Here is a 12,391-nt window from a genome sequence, read left to right as displayed (position 1 = left end):
TTGACCTTACACTTGAAATTTACTTTGAATTCACGGCAATTCTCATTCGAGAGTGTTTTATACTTATCACAACTGCACATCGCAACCCAGGAAATACATGAGTTGGCATTATCCAGCTGGAGGGAAAAAGAGGAACCGACACCAACTGAGAAGTGAGCATTAATCTTTAAAAGGTTGTAGTTATTTGTTATGTATCAGTAGTTCACCTACGAGATTTGAACACATTTTCTTTACTGTATAACGTGTTATTTACAGTATGTAATGTGAAATACATTACAATGGGAAATGCATAGTAATGACAATTGTAGACATAGCAATATCGAGGCAAGGTAACAGCAAGAACAGTTACACTCAATTCACATTACATTCAATGAAATTAATTAGTATAGTTAAAAATATTGTCAAGGCTATTTAGTAAAGCGAGAATTCGAAGTGAAATCAAAGTTTTTAATTTTTTTTGTCTATGGTAGCCAAATGGAAAGTATAGCGGAAATAGAGAATTTTTCCAATTCAACTATTTTGATCTTACTGGCCCCTCTCTGCTCAGTAAAAAAACTAAAGTTATTTTACTCCCCTTTTTACCACTCTGAGCTGGTGTTGCTGCATCTGGCCCCGCCTCCATGACTGAGATCATCAGTTTTGTTCCTATTCCCATAGGAAAGCATTGGGAAGCTATTGAGCATGTGCGGCAAAACGCTGCACTGCACCAATCAGCATCTCCTCATAGAGATGCATTGTGTCAATGAGTAAATTTCTTCTTTCGTGTATAATTCTGGGATTGCTGGTCCTGATCCGGAGCACCCTTGGCCGCTGGGATTGAGTGCGGTTCCCACCATCTACTTTGCGTAATGAGTAAATTGAGTCGATGGATTGAGTCCATGGGGGATGTTCAGAATCTTAATGCAGAGTGTGGAGATACTGTAAGCCAGTGCTGCACACTGTGCAGTAGTGAATTAGGAAGCTCCTCTAGTGACCATCTGTGACTGCCACTAGAGATGTTACTAGGCACTAATGTAAACGCTGCCTTTTCTTTTTGAAAAGGCAGCGTTTACATTGAAAAGCCTGCAGGGACAGGCTGTAGACACCAGAACCACTACATTAAGTTGTAGTGGTTCTGGGGACTATAGAGTCCCTTTAAATTTAAAATTAAATTTGAACTCTCACTTTAGTTAATATCCCTTCACTTTAATAAACATTCTAAAAAAAAAAAAAAGGAAAAAAAGAGGTAGGGGATAGGATATAAAAAAAAATAAATTCAATTTTAACATTCGCTTTAAATGTATAAACCACTCAGGACATTTAAGAAATGTTCAGTTGAATGAGACCTCTTGTTTTCTTTTATCAGAGTTGATATTCAACAGGATCTTGAGTGTCATTTGATGCGGCAATAATCTAATACAGAACTACAAATCTTAATTTCTTTAAGAAATTGAAAGCAGCTCAAACAAAGTCTTACTGTTATGTGGTTGTTATAATGAAGAAGAATTTTATGACCCAATTTGTGCTTCATACATAACACATTAGTTAAATTACTATTATACTCAGCATTTCAGCAACAACAAAAAAAGACATTATGTTTTGTCACCGGTATGGGATACTGCATTGGGGCTTTATTAAGATCCAAAATCATTAAAGGCTCACTATAGGGTCAGAAACACAAACATGTATTCCTAAACCTATAGTGTTAAAACCACCATCTAGCGCCCCTAGGCCCCTCATGCCTCCATAAATATAGTAAAAATATTACTGTATTCAAGCCTGAAGCTGTAACTCTGCATGCTTTTAGACTCAAAAAAACAAGCAGTCTGCTGACATCATCAGAAGTGGTAGTCTGATCCAATCACAATGCTTCCCCATAGGATTGGCTGAGACTGACAAAGAGGCAGATCAGGGGCAGAGCCAGCATGATTCAAACACAGCCCTGGTCAATCAGCATCTCCTCTATGAGGAAAGTTCAGTGTCTGCATGCATAGGGAGGAGATAATGAATGTTTGGATGCATTTTAGGCAGCCATGACCCAAGAAGGATCTCTAACAGCTATCTGAGGAGTGGCCAGTGAAGTTATCACTAGGCTGTAATGTAAACACTGCATTTTCTCTGAAAGACAATGTTTACAGCAAAACACCTGAAGGTAATGATTCTACTCACCAGAACAAATTCAATAAGCTGTAGTTGTTCTGGTTACTATAGTGTCCCTTTAACTATACAGGATTTAGTTATTTATATGTAAGAAATCTAATTCAAAAGATGTCACTGATGTGTGATTTATGGTAGAACTGATAGTTCTGTAGTGAGCTAAACTTCTGAAATTACAAATATCATATTTTTATGGGGCTTATTTACTAACCAGTGAAGTTTTGTGACTTGACAAGAGAATTGCAGCATCATTTTTTTTCTACATTTTGTCATTTCTTTATAACTTACTGGCCAGTGAATTAACCCCTTAGTCTAAAAAGAAGCATTACATACCTTCATACCTCTTCCCATACTGGATCCCCTGTGGGTGAATGGTAAGAGCTTTATCAGCTAGGTTTTTGAAATGGATCTTCAGTGTGTCTCCAACTTCTGCTCGTAGGGTTGGGCCCAAGATACCTAGAAAATAGTATTTTTGTTATTACATAGTTATAGCTATAGTCCTGTAGATATACAGCTGTAATCAAAAGCATTCAACACTCATTGAAATTCATTTTTTTGTCAAAAGTTACAGAAACAAAAGCAATTGAAATAGCTCAACACAACAAATGTTTCAAGGGGTTTCGCCAAATTCAACCTGAAATGCAACTTATAATGACTTCTTCAGTCTCAAAATTATTCAACCCTTTAATAGCAAGCGTCTTTAGTACTTAGTAGAGCACACTTTTGCTGTTATTACTGCTGCTAATTAGATGCATAGCCAGACACCAACTTCTGGCAGCATTCCTGAGGAATCCTAGCCCATTGCTCATGAGCAACGGCCTCCAGTCCATTAATATCCTTGGGTCTGCTAGAACCACCTTCTTCAAATCCCACCAGAGATTTTTATGGAGTTCAAGTCAGGTGAATATGATGGCTCTTTAGAATTTTCCACAACTATTTCTGCAACCAAGCCTTGGTGGAATTCGAGGTATGCTTGGAATCATTGTTGTTTGAAGGTCCAATGACACCCAAGCTTTAGCTTCTTCACAAATAGCATGATGCTTTCTCCTAGGATTTCCTGATACTTCACAGAATCTAGCTTGCCTTCCACACGCTGCAGGTTTCCAGTGCCGGAGGATGCAAAGCAGCCAGAGAGCATCACCGAGACACTACCATTCTTAACTGTAGGCAAAGTTTTCTTTTCAGCGTATGCTTCATTCTTCTATCTCCAGACATATCGCTGAACTTTTCGAGGGCCGAAAAGTTCCAGTTTTGCTTCAACTCTCCACAAAACAGAATCCCAAAACTTCTGTGGCTAATGTATATGATTTTGAACATATTGGAGCTGACTTTTCGTGTGCTTCTGGGTTGGTAGTGGTGTACATCTTTTAGTTCTGGCATGGAAACCTTGTGTGTTTAGTACACACCTTACTGTGCTCACTGAAACCTCAGTGCCTGTTGCCACCAAGTCTTGCTGCAGGTCTTTTGCAGTTACTGAGGGTTTTTTCCCAATCTGCCTTCTCAGAAATCTGGTTGAAGTCATTGATAGCTTCCCTTTTCTGCCCTGTCCAGGTAGTGTAGCCACTGTTCCTTCAACTTTGAACTTGCAAACATTGCTTCCAACGGTGTTGCTAGGAACATTCAGTGCCTTCTCTATCTTTTTGTATCCTGTTCCTTGTTTGTGAAGGGTGATGATCTCTTCTCTTAACTTTGTGGACCCCTCTTTTGACTTAGTCATATTTCTAACATGCAGTCAAATGTGACACTCAACAAACCCCCTCTAGCTCATAAAGAAGCAATGGAGTAGGCATGTGCGGCCAACCTCTGTGCACATTAATCAAATGCTGCTAGCAGCATCACTGATTACAGGACTGAGTTGCTCTCGGTTCTGGAAGAGCAATTGCATCTCTGGTCCTGGGAGATAATTGTGTTAAATACTGGTAAGTTAATTATCTCCCAGGAACAGAGAGCCAAACACAAAAATATAAAAACATAAAAGTAAATAATACATTGTTCAAAAGCCCTGATCTGAGCGCCCAAGTTCTCCAAATAGCGCTCAGATCCATGAAGTATAGGGGAAACATGTTAAAGTTCTGACTGGCGCACATGTGGTCCTATGCCCAAAATCGTTCCAGGGCGTTTGGTGTTTTTTGCTGGTCAACTTTCGGGAGCTCCTACAACCGCAAAATGGGGTGCTCCACCTGGCTGTTAGGTAGCATTTGTTCCCCTTAGTCTCAGACACCTTCTCTCCAAAAAGCACTCTCCTGGCGGATTTCAAAGTGATTCAAAATGGCAAACCAAGTTGTCTGGAAACCGCATGGTCATCTCATGCCAAAAACAGTTCCATAACATTTGTGGCTAAGTCCCGCTGAGGTGACCAGGAACCCACATAGTCCTCTTGCCGAATTTAGTTCCAGAGCGGTAGCGGCTAAGTACCACTGGGACTATTCGTGGGTTTAGTTCACGCGAATGGCCCCCAGAGAGCTAGCGTTCGGTTCCATTCACTTAAAGGGAACCACAGGCACCCAGGGAAGGCTGCTGGGCAGAGTAACTCCCAAACGGTGTCCCAGACCTGGACCATAGTCAGTGGGCAGGAGCCTGCCTTCCACATTACTCCAGGAGTCCATGGCAAATGTACGTGGGAAGGAGCGTTTGTCACAACTACAATGAAGTGAAGTGTTTCAGTGCCTAGAGTGTCATTTTAATTGGTACTATTGCTGGGAGAAGCCATGGGAAGTGTAAATGTTGTCCACCAATGCTCTATACCTGAAATGTTTTCCATCATTCTAACATTCCTTCCAACTCAGATACTGGGTTTGAACTCAGAGATCTTCAATTTTAGGTTACCTCCAGTTTGTGGTATAGATAGGGGAAGGTGGGGGGGGGGGGGTAGGGGAGTTTAGCATTAAAATCACTTCATGTGATGGACGTGGCAGGTGGGCATACCCTCTCATGGCCATTGGAGGTAACTAAAAACCTCCATTTGTTTAAATATACATAGGGATTTGGGAAAGAGCGCAGGTAACTTTTTTTTTTTTTTTTACTATATGTATTTGGGCTGATGTGTACTATGGTCGTTGCTCCCGCCCAGGAGTAATGGGAGTTTGAGCGCAGGACTTGTTTTTTTGTATTAGTGTCTATATATACCTGCGCTATGCTAATACATACATACTAATAATGCAACAAAGGTTGGTAAAAGCACTAAGCTACCAAAAACAATCTTTTTAATACTTTTTGAGAAACTCGAGAACCAAACAGGAACAATCATGCAAGACAAAAGAGAAGTACTAATGTGAGACACACGCACGGAAAGGCACATGCTACAGAAACTGTTTATATCATACATTGCATTCCTTGTGTATGATAACTTTTTTATTGCAAGGTCATTCTAACCATATGTTAAAGGGAAAGTGTGTCTATCAGAATATCAAACTGCATTATTACATTGATTTCAATCTTCATGTTTGCACATCACATGCACACGAGTCTTTGAAATAGAATAGCATGGTATAAGGACCTACAGATACCTGTATGTACAAATGGATTTTGAAGAGTTTCTAAGATTTCAGGTTCTGTGGTGTTTGAGCATTACATTATTTGCTAATTAGATTTTTTTTTTTAAATAATGACTTCCTAACAGTATTTTGTGGTGATAAGAAAGAAAGAAAAGAAAGGCCTATAATTAAATAGCTCATGCCTATTAGCGTGTGAGAACAAGGTTATTACTGGAATAAAGGCTACAGCAGGAGGTATTTAGAAAACATTCCAGCATTTTACAGCAGCAGGAAATATAATTAAAAAAGGATTATGAGTTTGCTTAAAACAGGAAAGCATGGAGCACTATTGGAGCTAAGGAAAGCTAATTTATAAATAGAACATCTGCTATTACTTGCATTAATCCCTTAATTAGATATTTCATGCTGGGCCCACTGGTGGTGTAATGGAGGCTGGAGCCCTTAGTGGGGTTCTGAAAAGCCTTGTGTCTGGTTTTGGCTACATTTCATTGTTAGGCCCAATGAGAGAGAAATAACACCGTCAACTCACTTTGTACCAGTGCTACATTTAACACAATATCTGGGGTATTGCTGTGGGTGCAGGATTCTAATACAGGATTTTAAGTTCCATATTGCAAGTTTAGGGCCTCATATTGAGGGTGTAGGATTTATAGAGCACACTGTAGATTTCACGTAGCACCTGTGGTATATAACGCTCTATATTCATAAACAGTTTGATTTCAGAATGTGATACACAGAACATGCTAGAGTTTAGGCTTGGACATAAGGTGTGGTATAGAGAGAGGTTTTGCGAAGGCTTAAGGCAACTTGTCTTTCTGCCATTATGAATTTGCATTTTTTACATTTGCTTCTCAAACAATGAAAGACACATTTTAATCTGAAAATTAAGAACGAATGTAAGCATGTGCATGCAATCCAATCCCCACACTACGGGAACAGGGAGATGGAACGATGTTCCACATACAGATTGGCGTCATCCAGTATTTATAATCTGTCCAAAAAGCAAAGCTCAATTAGACTACAGAGGATGCTGGTCCAGGCAGTGGTGTATTCTGGATTTATGCTGCCCTAGGCACGACTAATTTCGGCACCCCCTAATCTAAATTTGCCCCACCAATTCGTGTCAAGGCCTTTTTTTTGACTGACAGACACACACACACACTTACAGTGTCAGACACACACACACTCACACTCACAATGACAGACACAAACACACACTCACTGACAGTCACAAACATACTCACTGCCAGACACACACACATTTTCTCATACACTCACCAATTATTAATATTTCTTTTAATCTAAAAGAACATATCTCCCTCATCGTCCGACTAGAATATTAGTACTTTAACACCTAGGGGGCCCTATGGTGGCAGCCAGCTCTTGGGCCTCCCAGTACACAAGACAAACAAGGCATTTACCTGGGCACTTGGGGTGGCGTTTTTTGCTGCCCCCCATGAAAGTGCCTCCCTAGGCAAATGCCTTGTGGGCCTTGTGGTAAATACACCAATGAGTCTAGGTCTAGGACATGGACAAGACATCAAAGTGGCAACTTCTTGTACTCAGTATTAAACTGTATGTCAGGTATTTGATGTTTCCCAGATACCTACATTAGTAGCTGACATGTTTTGTAGATTAAAGTTGTACTCAGCATTGTTTATATGACAGAGTCTCTTTAAAAGCACATTATAGAAAGTATGGATCTTAAACTGCATGAAGAAAGAGAGATTGAAAAAATGACATTTTATGAGCTGCACGAAAGCCTCTTATTTTCATCCTGAATGGCTTCATTAAACGTAAAGAATAAAACTTATTTAATTAAATAATATTTAACGAGAAGGCAAAGCTTAAACATTTAACCCAACTTCATCTACAAACTCAGGCACTTTGCCAGAAGTAATGTGTATATTGACCAACCTTTGGTCATATCACTGCTATTTCTTCTCTACTAATGTAACTTACAGGTAAAAGTGTAACAGTTTATGAAAATATACTTAACTCACCTGAAAAGGCTGGAACAGTTTTTTCCCTTTTAAAACCTGCTTCATATTCTCTGTATATTAGCTTCTTATAAATAAAATTGGAGCTGGATTAAAAAATGAGAACACAAAGAACAAATATTAATTGTGACGAATGAAAGGACAGACGGACAAATAGAAAGATAGACAGACAAACAGACAGACATATAGATAGACAGACAGACAGACAGACAGATAGATAGATGGAAGGCTTTTAAAAAATGTGGAATACGTAGCAAGGGAATGATTAAGAAAACGGATCTTGGGGTAACTGAAAAAATAGATGTGGGAAGTACGTCGAAAAGAGGGGAGGGGATGAGGGAAGATATATGACAGAGGTAACTTGGTGGGGGTAGGAGTGGAACAATCACAAGGGATGGGGGATGTTATATTGTGTTATATGTACTATATGATGGTGTGAACAGGTTATGTATATATGCTTCAAAACATCGTAAAAATGTGAGTAACCTTTCAAGACCACAAAAATTGAAGGTAATTCATAAAACAACAGATTTCAATGGACAAAATACCAAGTGACTATAACATCAGTTACGAGGAACATGAGAAGATGGACAAATACCAAGGACTTAATGAGCTAGAAAGTATGTGGAAAGTGAAGGCAGTAGTAGTTCCAGTTGTGATAAAAGCACTCGGGGCTGTGACCCCCAAGTTGGGGGAGTGGCTTCAACAGATTCCAGGTGGGACATCTGAGATCACGGTCCAGAAGAGTGCAGTTCTAGGAACAGCTAAGATACTTTGCAGAACCCTCAGACTCCTAGGCTTCTGGTAGAGGACCCGAGAATGAGTACTATATACCACCCAGGAAGGGTGAGAAAATCAATTTGTTTAATATATGTATTTATATATTTTTATATTTTATTATATTGCCTCCACTTCACTTTGGTTGTTCATTCGGAGCCTTGTCTGCAAAATTTCAGAATTTTGCATTCCAAATGTTACTGTACAGAACTGGTGTGGTTTTGTTAGAGGACCATAAGGAGTATAGTGAATATTTCCTATAATGTTGACTTGCTGCCTGATCAATTATTATGCTCTCATTTCGTGAGAGCCTAGAGCGGAGACATTGGAGGCTGCACCCAGTAAGCACATGAAGGGAGTGTTAAGTGCTTGTCCAGCAGATATTGATTTACGAGATATAAGGAAAGAAGGATTAATGGCTCTCCATTCTGAGAAAGTAAACCTAGAATCTTGGTGTTATTCAGGAGGACTGCCCATCTTGAGTATGTGTTCCCAATCAGTTTGAATCATAATACAGAGCAGCAGGACTGGAAGGTTGCGCCAATATCTGAGATTGGCGGTGCTGGAACAAGGGGTGGTAGGTAATTAAGTATAAAACTGCTATATTCACCCATGCAGCAAAGAGGTCTGGTTTGTAATAAAGAGGCAACTGTGTATCAAAGGGCAGTGCATGCTATACATAGGCCCTCATATGTGCCCAAAACCTTCCCTATTACTGTCAAGTTTGCTGATATTCTCCAGGTTCAACGCACTGTGTAGGCAGGATGAGAGATGATGAAATATGGAACCCCTGTATGTGAGTAAGTGTTTTGCACTTCATTTAACTTTGCTAGGCAACAGAAAACAAATCCCATACACAGAAGGAGTTAGGAGAGAACAAGTTATTATTGTTAACTCATACCAGGCTAAAACGGGGTTATTTAAATAGTTGGGAATTCAAAGTGAATTTCTAATTTAAAGGCCTAAGTCAGAAGTATAATTCTAGGTTGGCTACTTTGGCCTTTAATTTGAAATTCACTTTGGATTCAAATACTTCTCACTATAGTAAATAATACTGCAAAACGAACAGACCCCATTTGACAATTTGTTTTTAAGTAATTGCACCAGAGCCTATTTAGATGTGTCATTCCAATGGTGACATATATTAAAAGGGTTACTTTATATTTGTACAAACTTAATTCATACATTTTCCTTATCTTGTATAACATATGAGACAAATTTTGGAAAATGTGGCAGAAGGTGGACCTACAAACTGCTTCTACCTGTTACATTATGCTATTTTTCATCAGCCGTCATGATATCAGTCTGTAGCGGGCCTTTCCTTGTCAGATATTGCATAGATTTCTGCGTTGTACTATCATGAATGTGTAAAAATTTATCAGTGGCACAAGTCAATTCAATGCAGATCTATCACTTTCAGACCCAAGAAGGTGACATCTCTGGTTAAGGACCGGTGGCCATGGAGTCCATTCATAAGTATGCTTTACTTACCTGTACCTATCCCTCATGGCTGCCACCATCTTTACTTGTGGGACCTTCTTTAGCTCCTGGCTCTTTATCTGCTAGGAGCTGTGCCAGTGCTGTATTTTTGCACGAGAGTACAACACTGAGGACTGTAGAGGATCCGTGAGACCGTAAGAGCTTCCATAGATGACGTTTAGCAACAAGTGGACGATGCCTGAATCCCACAGCCATCACTGCAAGGGCTGCTGTGTTTGGACAAAAGTTGACGGCGCAGCTCAGCATTTTGTCAACTTTTGTCAACCTCAGGCTGGTCTTCAGTGACTACTTTGTCTTATGGAATCTTTGGACTGTGTTAGAATTTCAATGAAATTCCAATGCTGCCAGCATTAATAATATTTTATAAAGATTATAAGAAATGACACAGCTGCTTAAATATATTCTTCCTGGAACTGAACTGAACTTGAAGATTGCACTAAGAACAGAAGGAAGCTTCAGGTAAGTATATCTCTCTTCCCATCCTGACACCACCGTACTGACATGTCACATTGGGCTGACTATATAAAATACATGCAGTGTTTAGTACGTTTTCACTGACAGGCAAATAAAAGCGAAATATTTGAAGAAAGTTTGTTCAAAAGTTTTTCCATTACATGTATTTCAAACTAAGCCTGTAGCCACTTGCCCACCAAGTTTATGCTCTTAACTGGATAATATTCAAAGTAGAAATAAGGACAACTGTAAAAAAAATAAAAATAAAACTTTTCAAAATCTAAACCCAGTTGGTATATTGCAACATAAATATTACAACCACATGAGCCATAAACACAGTTAATCAACCTTCCCCAGTTATCCGGGCATAGTGAGGTCTAATAGGCATGGTCTGGACAAATCAAAGCTTTTACAAATCACAGTGCACGGTGCACAGTGCATAAGGAAATTAGTCCCATGTGATACAATAATCTCAGGGTAAAATAATAATAATAATATAAACGAAAAACTTATTTAAAACTGACAAACAATGAAAAAGAATGAATACAAGAAGCAGACATTAGAAAGAAGGAAAAAGGGGGCAAACCTACAGAGTAACAAAAATTGAAATGAATGCAGAACTTCATCTGTTAAATCAGGCTTTGACAAAAACCCAGATATTTTCTAAAACCTGTCCTTTGGACATCTAACATAATCTGCCTTTTTGTATTCAGCCTATGTAAACAAAACTAGGAGCAACTCCTAAACATGTCAATTCTAATTTGTACTTTTAACAAAAAAGATAAGATGCCTACAAAAACAATATAAAGTATCCTCTGGAGTCTAGACTGTAAGCTTGTTGTAGCAGGGTCCTCATCTACCTATTGTTCATGTAACATTTTGTATTGGTCTCATTTATGGTTTAATTTTCCTTCTTTTATAACATTGTAACATTTGTAACATTTTATTTCCCCATAAATATAATCTGACTATATATACAATTTGTTTGACAAGAGATAACCAGCTTGGGCATAGTCAATGAATAACAGGGCACAGTTTAAACAAGATAGATACAGAGAGGGAGGAAAGAAAAAGGGGAAGAAAAAGAAAGAAAGAAAAAAAAGAAAGAAAGAGAGAGAGAAAGAAAGAAAGAAAGAAAGAGGGAGAGAAAGAAGGAACGAAAGAAAGAAAGAAAGAAAGAAAAAAGAAAGAAAGGAAAAGAAAAGAGTACCTCTGGTTTTGTTGGTGTTGGTAGTTCCAATCAGCAAACACAGCAGCCACATAATGTTCTCTCACAACTGCAGAGGCACTGGGCAGGTACAGTGCAAAACTGCCCAGCATAAGTAAGAGGAGAAGGGAGGGATGTTTCCCTGGATCCATGGCAGACCAGACACTGTCTCAGGTGAATGAGTCAGTTTCAATTCCAAACACCTAAACCCTTTTTTTTTATCAACAGTGCACTGCTCACTGATCAATAAAGCTGACCTCTTGTCCCAAGCATTGACATAATGACCACTAGATGCTAAGCCACCCACGTCCCCTTGGGGCAGCAACCTTCAGTAGAGCCAATAAGGAGTGAAAGGAACCTGCAGAGCAGTCAGTGTGTACATCACTTTACTCTCAGCAACAAGCACTGTCATGCCTTCTCCCTCTCCAGTGGTTTCACAGTTACAATTAACTCAGATAGGGGAGGCTTGCAACATCCCACACTGTCCGAAATGTTGACGTTTTGCGAGATAGAGAAGTCACAGTCCGTTACTCAGCCCTTTACGTATTCTGCTGAATATTTATTTAGGGAGCTGCCAAGTTAAACATTAAAGGGGAACTGTCACCTGCCAGGATTTTCAATATTCTCTTTACCTATTCTATGTATTCAGCATTTACTTTTTTACTGAAGTTTGAAAAATAAATTTAAAGGGAGACTTTAAGTACCAGAATGATTACAACTTAATGTAGTGGTTCAGGTGCAAAGAGTCTTCCATGCAGTCTGATAATTGTACATTTTGTCTTTTCAGTTTACTTTTAGGCAGTGTCTACATTTGTGCCTAATGT

At 39.1% G+C, this 12,391-nt stretch overlaps 1 protein-coding gene across 1 annotated transcript in view; it reads right to left on the bottom strand.

The window, feature by feature from the left end:
- F5 (coagulation factor V) overlaps positions 1-12,078 on the bottom strand; it is a 153,318-nt gene extending 141,240 nt beyond the window's left edge. The window contains exons 1-3 of the mRNA XM_063450149.1: positions 11,571-12,078; positions 7,634-7,716; positions 2,470-2,592 (exon numbers count right to left, since the gene is read on the bottom strand). Coding sequence (XP_063306219.1) covers positions 2,470-2,592; positions 7,634-7,716; positions 11,571-11,719 — 355 coding nt within the window. The 5' untranslated portion in view covers positions 11,720-12,078. The remainder of the gene's footprint in view (positions 1-2,469; positions 2,593-7,633; positions 7,717-11,570) is intronic.
- Between the last annotated feature and the right edge of the window lie 313 nt (positions 12,079-12,391).

The sequence above is a fragment of the Pelobates fuscus genome, chromosome 1 (genome assembly GCF_036172605.1).
Source record: "Pelobates fuscus isolate aPelFus1 chromosome 1, aPelFus1.pri, whole genome shotgun sequence".
NCBI classification, from domain to species: domain Eukaryota; kingdom Metazoa; phylum Chordata; class Amphibia; order Anura; family Pelobatidae; genus Pelobates; species Pelobates fuscus.
The sequence above is the reverse complement of the archived record's forward strand: the minus strand, read 5'-3'. Positions and strand labels throughout refer to the sequence as shown.